This window comes from Falco punctatus, assembly GCF_963210335.1.
Source record: "Falco punctatus genome assembly, chromosome: 8".
NCBI classification, from domain to species: Eukaryota; Metazoa; Chordata; class Aves; order Falconiformes; family Falconidae; genus Falco; species Falco punctatus.
In genome coordinates this window covers 35,645,857-35,663,173 of record NC_137588.1, presented here as the reverse complement: position 1 = coordinate 35,663,173, position 17,317 = coordinate 35,645,857, and the positions used below count along the sequence as shown (strand labels likewise).

At 37.3% G+C, this 17,317-nt stretch overlaps 1 protein-coding gene across 2 annotated transcripts in view; it reads right to left on the bottom strand.

The window, feature by feature from the left end:
- Positions 1–17,317, bottom strand: part of MGAT5 (alpha-1,6-mannosylglycoprotein 6-beta-N-acetylglucosaminyltransferase) — a 131,918-nt gene that overhangs the window by 67,691 nt on the left and 46,910 nt on the right. For both annotated transcript variants that reach the window (XM_080399659.1, XM_080399660.1), the window contains 2 exons: positions 15,247–15,632; positions 11,161–11,328 (listed from right to left, as the gene is read on the bottom strand). In XM_080399659.1, the coding sequence (XP_080255785.1) occupies positions 11,161–11,328; positions 15,247–15,484 (406 nt within the window). In that variant the 5' untranslated portion in view covers positions 15,485–15,632. The remainder of the gene's footprint in view (positions 1–11,160; positions 11,329–15,246; positions 15,633–17,317) is intronic.

The window sequence follows — 17,317 nt, the reverse complement described above, 5'->3', positions numbered from 1 at the left end:
TAAAAAGCAAGAGCCAGACATTTATGTCAGCACAAGCTACAGATTTTCTCAGGCTTTGGGTCTCTCCTGTGCTCAGCTGCACTAGGGCTTTTCCAGAGCAGTCCCACTCTTGCTCTTCCACTGGTATGATTTACACGCAAATGGCAAAGTGCTCTCTCCAGGATAATCTATATGTATAAGGAACACAGAACACTGAAGCCCACCTTTATCACCTCTAATCATGTGGAAATGCTTGGTGAAGTATCAACGTCTCTAGAAGTATCTCCAAGAGTATCTTACATCTCTCCCCCTCCTTGCCAGCAACAGTAAACACCCCAAGGATTCACCTTCCTCAAATATGTTAACATCCTTTTTCCACCACTGCAGATTCTGAAGATGCTTCACACACTCACCAGCTCCCCACTCCATCCTCCCATTCAGCCTTACCGTGGATCTATCCCAAACACTCAGATCAACTTTCAGAGCTAATAATCAGGTAATAGCATAGTGAAGGCAATGCTCTAAGGCTTACATATAAACTGTCCCATGAAACAATTTATATGTTCTCCAGGGCAGAACAAAACGTAGCAAAATACACACACAGAGGAAATGAATGTGAAGGAACTGGACAAGCAATAGAGAAATGCAACTCTGTTCCACCTGAGTACTCTCTAGACAACCAATCTTTCCTTTGTATCTGCAAATAGGAAGCTAGCTGATGTAATCGGACTGGAAATAAATCTACATCAAGGAGATTGTCCAAAGCAACACACTGCCTGCAGAAATGGCCAAGTCAATACAGGAACATACCGGTTTCCACACATAAGCCTGAGAATTAAATGCAAAAGTCTGAATTCACCTGTGAATAATTTTGATGGTTCCAATCAACTACTACTTGCACTAAAGCCATACCCTTTCTTCTTGGCCATAGCCAGTGTGAGTTCAAGGTTGAGAAACACTCCCCTCAACTTTTTTCTTCCTTAATGATCAGAACCTGTACAAAGAATTACAAATTTCTGCTCCACTATCTGCTCACTACTAACCAGGCATGAGTGCTGGAGCCTGTTTGTAAGAGCTAGCAGCCTCTCGGCAACAAAAGGGCTCCTTTCCCTATCCTTATTAAACTAGCTGTTCTGAACCATAGTTATAAACATAGGAAACATCCTCGTAAAGTATCTAAAGTCATGGAAGCTGTGACCAGCCTCTTCAAATACAAAATTATAGCTACAAATTAACAGTTCAGCTTGCCCTCATCAAACCATGCTGGACAGCTGGACCAGCAGCAGCAGCAGTAACTGGACAGTATTCCCTAGCATGTCTCTAGCTCAGTGAGAGCCCTCACTGCTGAATTAACTCACTCCCTTTTTCATGCACAGGCTTCAATCATTCATGCTAACAGAAGCTGGCTCTTCATAAACAGGAATCCAGAGATGAATAAATCTTGCGTATCCCATGGACAGTTGGGACCAAACTCAACCAGATACCAGCAATTTACACTTTTGAATGGGTCATAAAGACAAGGGAGATGGAGCAAGTGGAACCCAGGGAATGCTGACCTACAGACCTGGATCTTTCAAAACAAAAAGCAAGTAAAAAAATACAAGTCAAGACTTCAGAGTTTTTCATCATTTGGAGATGACAAAACAACCCTAATATCTTATGAAGACTGTTGTTATGAAGGTCTGAATAGCAGTATTATGCTGTTACCAAATGCATGTCAGATAGTTCTTCCCTGAAGGGAACATACACATTATTAAGCCAGACATTAAAGTTACTTTTGTTGGAAAATAGTATTTGAGAAGCCACAAGGTTTTTTTATCCTTGCATATTTGGTCCCCTTCCTGTACTGCACATCCTTCAAATAACGTGCTTTGTAACAGGCTAAAAAAAACTCTTCTTCAATTTTTCTCCTTCAGACAGTTAGGAAGTCTAGAAATAATCCACTAAGACAGTAAGCTTAATAACAGCCATAATTAGTTACTCAGCAGTGATTGTTGTTTGATAGGTATTCTATTTGTCATAAAACTTTTTAAATGGCAAGACTGGTTAAAACAAATGAAAAAGCCATCATACTGCTGAAATTGGGCTGTGGTGTCACAGTTTGCATCTAGCCTGCTAAGGACCAACTCTTCATTCTTCAGAGAATGGAAATATCTTAAGAATTTAACATGACACAAAACCATATATACTTTGGAACCTTCAGGTTAAACCCCAGATTTTTAGCCTAGCGCAAAAAAGTATATTAGAATATCTTTTGATGACATATAATACAGACAATAGCTCAGCTCAGTGTTTCCCCATCAGCAGATCTCAAAACCAGGAACCTCCTTAGTATGAGGACAGAGTAATCATACCCGATCAAGTCTATTCACCAATCATATATTTTCTGGCTTTGATCATTAAATAAAAGTACTTCTTACTTTAAATCATGGAACCCTTCTCTTGTTTCTATTTCAGTTTTGAAATCTGGTATCTATGGTTAGATGTAACACCGTAGTTAAAGCTGGTTTGTGTAAGGTGTCCTTTCCCTTCTCCCATTAACACATTCTCAATTTAATTCACATTTTTCATCTCCAGCTGGTAAGATTTCTTTAAAGAGAGAATTTGCAGTGTGAGCTGAAAGCACCATCAACATATTCAATGAAATGAGCTAAAGATTTCATGATTTTAAATGCAGAGCACAAAATGCTTTCTACTAACATTTTAGAAAGTTCAGTAGCAAGGCATTGGTATGGTTTAAAGAAAATTAACTTTTCTACTGCTAGTCCATCCTCACACCAGCTATGCTGCTGTGTTCCATTAATGCAACTGAAATCAATGCAGTGTTAGGAGAATTCAAGTAGTAGTCAAGTGGTTAATCAAAATGCAGCCCTGGGGACCACTAACAGCCCCCTTCAGCATTACTAATACAACTTAGCACTGCAGTGCAAAATATTCACGTGTGGTCTTCTGCACAGTTATTACACTGTGCTGCAACAGCAAGGCTTAAAAACACAGAATTCGCCCCAGCGCCACACTACTGCCTTTGTGGGAGGCAAAATGGACAACAAAATGGGAAAAACTGCTTGATATTATATACAATGTGGAAAAAGAACACAATGAATAAGGCACTGTAAGTACAAGTCAAAGCAAAGCATCACCCTGAGAAAGCATAATCCTGGCTACTAGAACCCTGCAGCCCACATACCATACAACCAGTACACACTGACATTCTGTGGGGACAACTAGTTTGTTTTTTAAGGCATGACCATACCGAACATATACGTACTACGTTAAGTGAAGAAAAGCCTACTGTAGTCCTCTTAAGAAAGGAAAACAACTTCAGAAATTCAAAATAATATGCAATAACTTACCTTTTTTTCTAATCTAGTTTGCCTCTGCAACTACAGAAGTATGGGGTGAACTACAGTTGCAGACTGCTAAAACTAACGAGGCTGTTACATGTCTAACAGCTCATAGGAATGAGAGCCATGGAAACAAACCAACTGATCATGAAGTTACCCGAGTTTTCCTCCCCGTCTAAAGGGCTTTGGTGTGTTAGCCCCAAGTCTTTAGGAAGAGAGACATGCAGATACCTCGACAAAGGTCCTTCTCACCATAGAAATGTAAAAAAATAAAAAAGAAAAAAAAGCCTGCTTGCAGCATTGCCAAAGCTGACTTGTCAGCCTGCCTCACTACATATTCACAAAGGATGCCAGGTATCTGAAAGGCATCCAAGCCATCATGTCTTAAATGACAAGTAAATACTGAAGTCTGCATCCTAATGAGTGACTTTAAAGTTGTTAATGCTGAAGTTGTTAAAAGAGAACTCAACAGCCAACACAGCAGAAGTTAATGCATAAGCCAAAAAAGCTACTGAAACTTTGAACAGATACACCAAAAATATTCTCCCTCTCTGAGCAGTGCTACATATTGCAACCTGATACTTGACTGTTCTTAGTCTTAGAACTGAGCTAAGTACCAGCTATGTACAAGTGGGGTGTGGAGGAGGATTTAAAGTGAACCTCCTTCACTTGCTCATTTTTATGGGATCAAAAGACACACAACTAAAATCTTCCTAAGTGACACTTCTCAAGGCAAAAGAACACCTGGCAAACTAGCAGGCTACCACAGTTTTTGGTGCAGTTACACTAATCTGAGGTGTTAGATGGTTATACCTAAAGAAAAATTAGTTTTTTACTGGCCAAGCACAGTAAAATGATAATGGACTCAGAGCACCTTGGCCCTTGCTTTAAATAAACATTTTTATTTAAAAAAACTTGTTTTGCAACATGCATATTCAGATTTAATACCACTATTATTTAGTACCGTTTTAAAGCCTGAGGAATTGAAACAGTTCCTTTCAGTTTGCTTAAATCAAGTTTTTCCCATAGCTGCCAGAACACAGCAAGAGTTCACAATTTAGAAGGATTAAAAAAAGGCCACCACCCCAAAACAAAGCCCAAACTAAACCCAATCCACAACACACAAACCCCACATCCCTTGCTTACCACCCCGTCCCTCCCCCCACCACAAAAAAAAAAAAAAAAAAAAAAAAATCACATGAAGAAAACAGAGGACTGATTCTTTGATCATGTTTAAGCAAGTAGATTGCCCTATCTGATGAAATATGCCTGGTGCAATACTGTCCCACAAAAATCAAGGATTTCTTTCATGGTTATCTTAGAAAAGCACAAACCGATCTTGTGCCCATCACATGCAACCAAGCTACAACAGAAGCAGCCATGCAGACAAGCTCTGCTTGAAAGTGCCATCGTTTTGTATTTCCCCATTTCCATTTAATCATCTCCAAAACAGCAACTTCAGATTTACCTACGGTGTTATTTGCAGCAATGCCTTACAGCTTCCAGTTCTAAAGCCTGATGAAAACTTATCTGCTACGCACCCAAGGTTTAGATTAATGCTTTCCTGCATGTACAGGAATATACTGCTTCCCACAAATGCAGAAAGGATGGCTACCAAATACAGAGGAGAGAGAGAAAGAAGGGAAGAGGACTTCATTGCTTCTGAAACCAATCAGTTGAAGCCTTATAAGCATCTTTATTAACAATTTATTCTTTCATAAATGAAATTGAGGTCCTGAAAAAGCAGTTGAAAACTGTCCGTATCAAAACCACCAGACTGTTCCAACGTTTTTTAAGAGGGAAGAAGAAAAAGGAAAGTATGCTTATTAGTTTATACATGGATCTAAAAGGGTTGGGGGAAAGAAACACTTAAGTTCTCACTCAAGCTACCCAAGGTGCTCCACTGCTTTGCTTTTTAACACAACCTATGCAGCCTCAGACCTCTAGAAGCAGTCCCATCCTCAGCTCCTTTGTGATTAGGATTAAAGATATTTGTGTTACTACAAGCTTATGTTCTATTATCCTTCCACACAACTCAAAAGAGCACAAAAGCAGTTTTGCTCTTGTGCTTCCCTCAATGAAAGATTCTGCAAAACTAACTTCAGAGGAAGAAACCAGACGCGGTACCACACTACAAACATTAAACCTAAACACACTAAGAATATGAATATACAGTACTGTCTACATATACATTAACAATGCTAGTTGTCCAAGAGTCTGAAAAGGAAGAGAAATATTTCTAGTCTCTGAACGGGAGCTCAAAAATGAATCAAAAGTTTGAGCTCACCTACTTCAGACACAGCTGAGTTACAGTCCTTGCTGAGCTCTCAACGTTTCCTCCTACCAACTCCTATCACCTTCTTATTATGAACAAACATAATACAGATGGATTTTCTTCATATCCTTTTATCTGCCAAAAAGTCTGTACACCACCACACAGCAATATTTTCCATCGCAGATTTCACCACTGCTGTCTCGGTTCTACAGCATTGCTTGACAGCCAGAGGTGGAGCAATTTATTTAAAAAAAAACCCAAAACCAAAAAACACAACAAACAAACAAAAAACAACAAAAAACAACCCACACCACTTTTCTCCATCTCACCAAGGAGCAAAACTGATGAAGAGACCTTTGTAAAATGATGAATAACTTTATTTACAAACAGCCTCTAAATTTTAAATACTGAGTCATATTCTTAAGATGTCTGCATGTCTGCCCAAAGCACAATTATAAATCTTTGTCAAAGAATACGTTTTACTTACGCTATGTCATCTCAAACAACAAGCAAATTGTAGGTTTCAGTATGATAACAGAGAGACTACTCTACTGAATGAAAAAATCATGGGCTCTGTATTAAGTAATACCCATCATGTACATTGCTCATTCAGGCTACAGTGGTCGAATCATTGGCTAAAAGTTGTTCAGAACTGTTTTTATGAAGCCACAAACATTTCTATTTGGCTGTTATAAGGCATAAATAGCCACGACAGCTACTGTTTCGCCAGAGATTATTCAACTCTGGTTGTATTAATAATCCCAAAACAAAGACAGGTATTTTTTCCAAACTGCTAACAGTTTGATTATTTCCCATGCAGTGCCTCCTTTTTTCTTTGCTGGCCAGCTCTTTTGGAGAAGGTACTGCTCAGTCCTTCATGAATTCATAATGGATTATCTTAGCAGAGTATTCCAGGTTATAACACCTCCTGGTCCAACGCTTATCTGGACCTCCTCAGACTTTGTGGCTCACATTGCCTAATACTTTCCATAGCCAAGACTATATTGTGTTTTGTTGATCATTTTTTTTTTTTTTTTAAATCAAACCAACTTTGAATAGCCAGGTATTTCCCTAATGTTTTTTTCTTTTCCTCAAGAAACTGTCCTACCTCACCTCATCTTTCTACTACTGCTGCTATTATTTATTCATCAGGAACACCCCCAGAAGTTGCTGATAAAAGTTTTAGAAGACACGTGGTAGCACTCCAAATGACGTGCTGACTAGAAAGAGTAGTTACAATTGTTTTAAAAAGAGCTACAAAACTCACTATTATTAGGTCTTTTCTCATCCATACAGTTCAGAGGAAATTTTTCATCTGCCTTTACACCTGTAAGGCTGCAAAGGCTGTGTATTCCTTTATTAATAGTGTCGCTAAATTACAGGCAACTGCTGTCCTAGCACAGACCAGATCTGTTCCTTAGGGGAAGATAAACTACTCAAATTTATTTGTGCAGGCAGCTGCAGTGACCACTCTTAAAAGTCTGAATATCTATATCCCCAAAAGAATATTAAAAATATTAAGAAGTACATATATTTTTTTTCTTCATTAGAACGATGGTAGATTCATGTTGCAGTATCAAGAGACTGTGGTAAGATGACGACAGGTTTAGCTCAAATGTAGTGCATTAGAAGAAGTAACCTTGCAAGTTTCTTAATTATAAGAAAGAACCTTCCTGGACCAACAGACGTTTTGCCATCAAGATATACACTGAGCAAATATTAAATACCCTGTGACCTTGGTTCATTGAGAAATACCAGCATTTCAAACAAATTGATTTTTCAACCACTTTGCAACTGACAACCATTTCTCATACTTACATTACCACATTGAAACTTTTATCTCAGTTAGGCTAAAACCAATGCATATATGAACTGAAGAAAACATCCATACATTCTAATACTATCAATATTCCCTTTTTATACTATTATTCTTGTTGCCTATACAGAAAAGGTGGGCAGGAGTGGAATTGTTTTTTCTTTTTTTAAACCCTTATCTGGTCCAATTGTCGGTGTCCTTAATCTCACAGAAAATAATTTTGCAGTCCATAAATCTGAGTCATGGTCATGCATCAGTTGTGTTTACTGAAGTCAGATAAAACCATAACCTGGACTGATTTTAGCAACTCAACTCCAGAACTAAATGAGAACTCCATGATTATCATGACTCTACCTGTAGCATATGAATACTATTGTTAGGACTGCTTTCTAATTACAGCAATGTACCTAATAAAAGAAAACTGTTTGCAGAGTGGCTTTGGGAGGAGAAATCTTGACTATCATCCCCATCTCTGTTCTTCCTAGTTTGCAGATAAAAGAGTATGTATTTTTTTTCCATGACAGTGTTACTAATACTTAACATACACAATGAAGAAAAGGTCATAGCACAGACTGACAAGTAGTGGTAGTCAATTTTAAATTATAAGAAAAATATTATGTTTTGCTCTTAAGTTTGTGTCCAGTCAAAATCTGAAGTGAAGACAAATATTTACAATATAATCACCTTCCTGTCATTCTATTATGCCTTATTTTATCATTTGTATCTATTCAGGTAGTATACAAGACACAGTAAACTCTACACAAGTCACTGAGGACAAAATGCAGATTTCATGGTGGTTAGTGACTCCACTATTTACTGCCGAGGTTTATAAGCAGTGTCAATAGATGTTAAGGTGCAGCTTAAGCCTGCATGACGCTTCATTTATTTCAGAAAGACCTTGCATAGGTAAAGGGACATTGTTATACTGATTATAAAATCAGGTCTCAGTGTACTATGACAGCTCAATCAAAAAATAATGAATGCCCGAAGCAGCTCCACTGCCAGCAGGACTTTTTTAGGAAAGCCTGCTAATAACACTGCACTACTGCACTGATGAATGAGGCTATAAAGTACTTGATTTACTTCAGAGTTTTAAGCAGGGACTCTGAGGAAAAAAAGATTTGCAGAAAAACGTTACTAAAAATATTAAACATGATGTTGTTAGGATGCTCCATAAATATTACAATTGTCCAGACAGGAAGAGTGAAATTACTAACAATAGCTAACATGAATTTGTCTAAAGTCAGCATTAAAATATTACAGCTGAAAAGAGGAAAGATAATCCTAATGTGTTTGCTTTATGTGATAATTTCGTAGTGTGACAGCTGAATAAACTATTATAAAGAAAACAATAGAAGTATGTGTATTTGTATACATACATGTTTCAGTTCCAGTAAAATGACAAGCTACTGAGTAACAAAATGCCTTCTCTATAACAAATTTCAGATTATCTCTAATTGCTCTAGCACAATAAAAAATGATGCTGTTGAAATATTGCAAACAAAATCTGTAGCTGGTATTGTGATCACAATGTTTACTCACCTTTTTTTCTGAAAAAATCCTTCCTAGCAAAGAAGATAATTTTATTATGATTTTACTGGAATCACATGGCTTCCAGAATTTGCTGTCAGTAAACTGCTATGGAGACAGAAGTAGAAACAAGTTTTTTCATTTCCATTTGGCTGCCTCTGATCAGATGAATTTCCAGTGATCGCTTCAAAGGGATGAACAGCAGGCACTTTAACACAAGGATTAGCTTCAAGCTCTATTCTATCCATTGGTTCTATCCAGCCTGGAGACATCTGAACAGTAACATTATCCGGACACTCACCAGAACAATACATTAATCAAACCTTTAAGGAACAGTGTCCTAAAGGTTTTTCTGTTGCTGCTGTTTAATATAGTTGCTTCAGCTATCTTAAACTTAGTGTACCAAGAGTCAGAAGTAAAAAAATGAAGCCCTAATACAACAAACAGCGTTCTTTGCCACAGAGCAAGCACCAGGCAGCAAACAGCTATGTAAACACCGCAAACTGAAAACTCCTACACCAAGCTCCTTAAATGTTGCTCGAGAGTGCTAAAATTATGACTCTAGCAAACTCCAAGAATAAAAAACAAAATGTAATTCACCTTGAGAACTGATGAGAGATGTTACCTAGTCAGACCGGTGATACCTTGCCTATAAAGATATGAGCAACAACATGAGTCTGTTTCTTCCAGTTATCTGCAAATCTACTGATATAACAGCATCAAGTCTCTCTTTTGTCCAGCTACAAAAAGAAAATATACAGGAATGTTTTTTTCATTTTATATATACCCCAGAAACTATAGCAATACTGTGCTAGCTTGCCTTCCATTGAAGTGGAAGATCTTCCAGCGAAAATCTTGTTTTGTATGTCTTGTGGTAGCAACACGGCTCACCCTGTTAGTAGCCTGCAGGTGTTATACCTCCTTAGTTACTTGTTTGTAAACTGCCCTCTGTCTAACCAAGATAAGAGAGACAGAGGGGGTGGGGTGGGAGGGAAGGTACCACAAGGCAAGCAGTAGTAAACCACACATGCAAAGGGTTGTAAATGACTACAGGAATATTTTTACTATGTGGCAAGAGAGACACAAAGGTCTATCTCACCAAGAGATAGCATGCCTTTAGTGTCCTGATACAGAAAAATGCAGTTAGGACAGAGCAGCTGAGCCAGCAACTCTGCTGGTATACTGTAATCAGGTAATCACTTGTACAGCTGCTCTCCCAGATCAGATTTCCTTCCAGTGGCACTACCTTACCAAAGGTAGCATTTGCTCCTCTGTTTTGACAAACTTAAGAGGGTAATACCCTCTCAACAGAAGAGTTTATTTTTACAGGAAACCCAAGTACAGGCAAGACTTGGGAGCACAGCTATCAACCTATTTACCAAGTTGCCCTAACTCTTCTGCTCTGCCAACTTTGTGGCACTGCAAAGATGCACTAGCAGAGTAGACTCTGATCTTCCTATAGGTCAGGACAGCCAGTATCTGTTTAGACTTGGTGGCAGATGCAGGGCAGTAAACGAGGCGGTATAAACAAGATTTATTCACAGCTGGGAACACTAAAGAAATAGAGACATGTAGCTGAAGAGGACAGAGACAAATTCTAGCACCACAGGACTCAAACACTTTGAGAAGTTGTAAGTGTAGCAAACAGATAAATTCACTGAAGGCAAAATTAATGACTTCAAAATGACATTTTAAAAATATATTTACTTAAGCTGAAGGTACCAGGTAGGTCTTCTCTGTGTGTCAAATCATAAGAGCTGTTAAGTAGAGTAGGTAAAGATGTTTTTAAATCATAACCAGTAACAAACATAATAAATGTTTTCTTTCAGTGAATAACCAATAAAGCGTATATGGTAGAAATGAGAGAAGATTCATACCGAGCCAAGTAATGAGGCTTACAGAGAAAACATCTGCCCAGTTTCATTGTTCTAAAGTGCAACCATTGAAAGTATGAAACATCTACCATGAACAAGGTAGATTATACCCCTTTGAAGAAAATCAAATTCTCTGCCAATGTATTCAAGTTACCAGAGAAGGTCTTCCTCTGAGCTTGTAAAAGACCACTGGATGTAAGATTGCCATTGATACAGGCTAGACTTTTAATTCTGTTTTCTAAGACATTCCAAGTATCTAACACTGAAAAATCATGCTACGACCAAGAGAAAAAAATACAGGTTATACTGCCCATGAAGATTTTCAACAATTGCCACACCCACCTGCTACATTAAGCTTTTCAACTGCTCCTAAGCTGGGAGCAGAAGTGGTGGTATTGTTGGTAGAGTTTGCTCCTGTTCCGTTAAGTACAAGATTTTCCACCTTGGACTCTAGCTTTCCAATGCGCTGCAAGATATTATCCAACAAGACAGCAAGTGTCTTCTTCAAATCTACAAATGAAAACAAAAAGTTAAAATTGCTTAATAATGCAATGCACACTGTCAGACAAAATAAAAAAATAGGTACAAGAGTAAGACTGGAATATATAGACACTTTCTCAGTGCAAATCTTTGTTATTAGCAGGTCTATGCACTCATGTTCCCTACTTTATTCAGCCTCAGATACAAGTGTGGAACTTGTCTTCTGTGTACACACTGCAACTCATATACATATCCTACATTCAAAGCGAAGTGTGCACCTTTATGGGTACACAAACAGGGGAAAAAAAACCACCCTGTGTGCTTTGTACTTCAGTTAATAAGAAGCTGCTTAAATAATAATGAATCTAACCCTAAATCCATATTCAAGCACTATCAGAGGAACGGTCTGTTAGATGCTCGGTCACCTGGAAAGAAAAATCCCCTTCCCAAAAGGGACAGGTTTGAGCCAGTACAAAATCCTTCTCCTGCATCTCCTCCCCCACAACCAGGTTCTACACTGATTAAAAAACCAAATGTTAAGTTCAACCTTTCTGTCGTATACAAAAAACATCATAAATCACCCGTCTCTTTTCTTCTGTCTGTTGGTGATTGCCTCTACCTCTCTATTTCGTTTGATACAGCACCTCCTTCATGTGGAAAGCAACAAACAATAACAGGAATTTGCATATCAAATGACAATCGAGCAAGAGTTCTCTGATATTTTTTCTTTGCCTTTTCTTTTGTTCAGATTTCTTGAAGTAATACAGTTGGGCACACTAAAGAACTGTGGACAAGAGTGGGGAAAAACAGACCACTATCAGACTAAACTGTATCAACAACAAGCCAAAAAAGATAAAGGAAAGTATTGTTCTTTGTTCATTTACCCTTGTCTCAGAATTAAAGAAATTTGTATGATGAATTTATATTATTTTCCCATTTAATTATGTGAAATAATTACATGTACATATGTGTAATACATTTTCTGCTTTCCACAACTTTAGAATCAAGTAACTTTCTGATCTGTAGTAGAAAATTTCTCCCTACATCCGAGGAGATTGCTCTGCCCCTACATCAGTTGTATTTTTGCCACACTTTGTGCTCCTTTTTTTTTTGTTTCTCCATGACTAGCCCAATTCTTGTGCAAATGAGAGAGTAAACAAGGTTATTACTTTTAGGAAGCTTATGATTCTTTTCTTCCAAATGAAAGGAGAATTATATTTATTCCGTGGAGCCATAAAGTAGATTTTTGTCTTTATAACTGTGTTGTTTCCTTTGTCCTTTAAAGATCAGAAGATGGAATCTTATGCACTAATGATGTGGACTATTTTAAAGGGGTCCAGAAGTCACTTAATGCTATAGTGTGCAGAAGAAAAGGGAAGAGTGGAGAAGGGATTTAACATGAATAAAACCATGGTACAGCAGGATGAAAAAAAATCTAGGATAAAAAGTAGTAAAATAAAAACATTCAGGAAACAATGAGGAGGAAAAATAGTATACATAAAGGCATACACTGACCATAAAGAGAAAAATGGCTAAATGATGTTGTTTTTTAACACCAATATTACAACACTGATATGAGAGACTGCTTACCAGAACAAAAAAGCAATTGGAGGCTACTTTGAGAAGGGAAGGGCAGATGCACAAATTCATAGTAATTTTTGCAAAACTACTGTTTACTGCTATAAAAATCTAATACTCTATATTTGGACTACAACTTTTAAAAAGGAAAGTATCTGATCAACCTACCTGACAGGTGAGTATATGGTAGAAAAAAAAAAAGTGAGAAAGTGAACGAGCCCTGAAATCACAGCTGAGGAATGACTGAAAACCTTTTGGGTGGGTAAAAGCTGCCAAATCAAGCAAACTTAAAACTTATTCTTGAACATGGAAATCATGATTGTGCTCGTTAAGAGCAATCAGAGCGTAAGAGTCAAAGAAATAAAAAGGCTAAATAGCAAGGGTACTAATTTTCATAGAATATTGAACCAACTTCTACTACTTATCATTAACATGTTTATCCATGAGCAGCTAACTTGATCATTTACTATCAAAAAATCATTTGGTGTGCCAAAGAGGACAAGCTAACTTACTAAGTAATTACCTTACTCAGTTTCATAAAGTATTATTTAATATGGTGTTATTCACTCACCACAGCATCTTTCCCTCTAACATTTTAAATAAATACATTATCATTATTTTGCATCTTTCCAAACTTCTTAATTGAAAACATCTGTCCAAAATTTCCTTTAAACTTCAAAATTTTTAAAATCTTTACATTTCTTAGTCATGGAACTTGAAATTTCTACACAAAACTTAGTTTGACCTTCACAGAAATGTTACAAAGTTATTTCACCTACTTTTAAATGCATTTTAACTTCTCCTAGGGAACCTGACCACTGTTTGATGGCACGTCAACTTATTCCTTAGCAGAATTTGGAACACAAAACAAAAGTCACGGGCAACAAGCTGCAGGGGGAACTTAGCTTAAGGATATCCTGTACCCTTAGACCTAGCTAGGGCCCATATTAATGCTGCTACCCTTCAGTTTCTGGGGACATACCGTTTGAGGATTTTTAGGTTGTTTTTTAATTCTTCTTCAATTCACCTACCATCAAGCACCCTTACAAGGTAACTTGTAAGTTACAAGAATACTGATGATGGCTATATAGGAGGTAGGGTTTTGTTTTAAGTCTATGCACACAACCTCTAGGGACTTCTACTTGTTTGGAGGTCTTCAATCTAAATATTCATCTAGTACCACTCCATTTAGCTTGTGTTACTTTGCAAGATTACAATACCAGTACAGTTCAACATACAGTCACAAATCAGTAGAAGTTACAGAATAAGCATGGCTTGTTGTTTAATCATGTTGCCTACGTTTGGGATGATAATCTCAGACTTCTGGGCAAGCACCTTCACGCAAACTCAAAAATTATTTTTTTAGAGGAAAAAAGTGGTAACAGAAACAAGACATGGAGAGAACCTCCCAGCAGAATATTTTCATTACATACACAAAAAAGCGAAGCATATTTAGAGAAAACTAGAGAAAAAGGTACAGCTATTATGTGTTGCATCCTAGCCTTTATTTTTTTGTCCAAGCCTACAAAAAGCATCTATACAATTTCTTCAGAGCTGAATATTAAGGTAATATAAAAGGAAACAAAACTAAATGCCTAATAAGCCACTAACTTTCCAGATAGCCTGAAAGTGCATAGGTAAGTATGAAAGAGTGCTAAAAATGCTAAACAAGTAAGGTGTATCATGTGACCTTATTAGATTGAAAAGGGGCCACACCTAATCTGAAACTGGATTACATCTTTGTTTTCATAATATTGTCTACTAATATGCTTCTTTCTTTTCTGCATGCTTTGTCTTACACATACACACAAACTTAACTCATGTTGTGTGAAATGGAAGAGAGTAAGCATTAAAACTTACTGTTGAACAAAGCACAGAAATTCACAAAAAGTTATATAATTAAACTTAATTTAAGCTTATGACAGATAAACAAACTCAAACATTAAGTAAATTGACTGAACAAATAAGTGAAATGGGATAGAAGAATAAACATAGCAGGTCTCCACTTGATCAGTAAGGCAAGTCCTTCCTCCACAAGGGACTTCTTGGATCACTGACACACAAACTAAAAAGCCTCCCAAATTTCTCAAAACCAGCAAGATTATTTTTTTTTAAATAAAATTCTAACAAATAACCTGAGGTATACTAGATATAGCCAGATGTAAAATTTAGTGGACAACTTCATTTCCAAGTGACTTGAAATGGAAAATCTGTCCCATTTCATACTTACAAGAGAAGACTTTTCTCCTTCTCTGTAGAAAATCCACAGTGCAAAGTATTGTCAATTGAAAAACATTATGAAGTAAAATGTTTGGACAACTTAGAAAAACCCTTCATCAGATTATCATGTAATATAGAGCACACACTTACCATAAGCTGTCACTGTCCCAACGTAAGGCCCATCAACTACATTTTTATTTTCTTCAGCTAATGCTTTGATGTATCTTTTGCTGAGATCCAAAATTTGCTCACGCAGGACTGAACTGCTTTCATGTTGTGTTTGCTGCTGAATAGTAAAATGCAGAAGCATCATTCCCCAAATGAAACCAAAAGTCACCAGAAAAAAGCCAAGTTTCTGAGAGGACAGCTTCCATGGAGAGAATGCCATGATTCCCAACAGCTTCACACGGTTACTACAAAGGTTCCTAAAGCATGAAGCCAAACAGCAAGTTCATGGTCCAGGTATATAAATATCACAGAGCAGGACTCAGTCTTATTCCAACTCCTTCGTCAACATAACGTATTTCAGTTCCATCCTGTTACAAGAGGAAAGAAAAGAAGCATTTTTACCACAATGTATTAGAAGTTTTTACTACCTATACTAGGTCTTCACTGTAACTGGTACAAAATAGGAGCAGACAGTACACTTTCTTTTTAAATGTTTTATTTGTATGGATCAATATTGTACTGTAGTCGCCAGAGCACAAAGAAACTGGAAAAAGCACAAAGGGGGCGTCATGCGCCTGAACACGTGTGTAACACCTCTCAGTATCTAGATCAAATTCAATGCTTGAAGCAGTTTGAGTTGAGTTTCACAGTACGGCTGCTTTTACATATTTTTTGTGTGTGTACACACAAAACTTTGTGATGCTGCCAGCGCAGCAATTTAAAACAATTCTCAACATAATTCAGTTCCCAGAAAACAAGTAATTTCAGCTGGCAGTGACACTGCTCCAAGTTCCTGGCAAGAGCTACAGCATATGGCTAGATAGGTGATCAGGAAATCAGACTCCCTCAGGGGTAATGAGGAAAAAAGAAATCTACATTATTTAAGCCAATACACTCTCCTGGCTTAGACTGCTAGCAGTCGGAAGGCTGGAATAATCTCCTCTTGCTCCTGTGTGGCCCCTGCCATGCATAGTTACTCGTTATTCATAAAGTTTGCTCTTTGCAACTAAATTCAAAACACATAATTCTGAATGCTACATGTCTTTCATATATAAAATTAATATTCTTGGAGCTTTTCACACACTAGCGAAAAAGAACTGTAATAATGGCCTTCATGACACAAGTAGGAACATCTTTTCATGGTAAACTCAAAGATAAAACTTGGCATAAACAATCCAAAGGCAAGAAAAGCTCTGTGATGAGGGCTCGAGGCAGGGTCCTTAGCATAAAACCCAAGGAGAAGAAAGGTAATTAAGTGTAACCTATCATGTTAAAACACAGATTTGGTAAAATGTTATCCTTTTAACTTCATAATGCTCCCAGACGGGATTAGAGAACATAATGTTCCCTTCCATTCTGCACTTGCACAGATAATGCAGATGTTACTGTGTTTTAATAGGATAATTACACAGATGCCTCCTAGCAGTGCTCCCTGTTTGTTAGAATTCCCTTGAGATCTGCTTTCAGTTGAATTAGCAGTTCTGCAGAGGGACAGAAATACCTTTGGACCACTTATCTTTCAATGTCTTGTGTGTGCATTTAGCATTATTGATTATTGTTGATTGTAGAACTGAATGTGCATTAAATCGTAAACCAAAGGCAGACAAGGCAGTGCCTATGCCATGTATTTACACTGCTAAAAAACTGATCTGTAGTCATCTTTTGCTTAAGGAGGAATGGTGCAGAAAAATTAATTCCAAGTACAGTGAAAAAGATTATAAAGCCCTCAAGCTGACTTTTTTCTACACTTAAAGTATCTCAATAAAGAAAATGAATGGTCCCAACAGAGAAAATGAAGGACTCTGTTTAATGCTGCTCTCCATAAACTTAAGTCAATTTTCCAAGAAACGGCAGAGAGAAGTTTTACTTCTTTCAGTTTATTTAACTATAGCCTTGGGACACTCTTGGGCTGACTAAAAAGTAGAGTATTGTTATTTCATTAAAAACGGGATGGTTTACTATTCTCTTGCAATATCTGGTGTGATAAAATATAGAAAACTCCATAGTTTAAAAGGATATCACAACTTTAAAAAGAAATCTGTAATATTCAAGA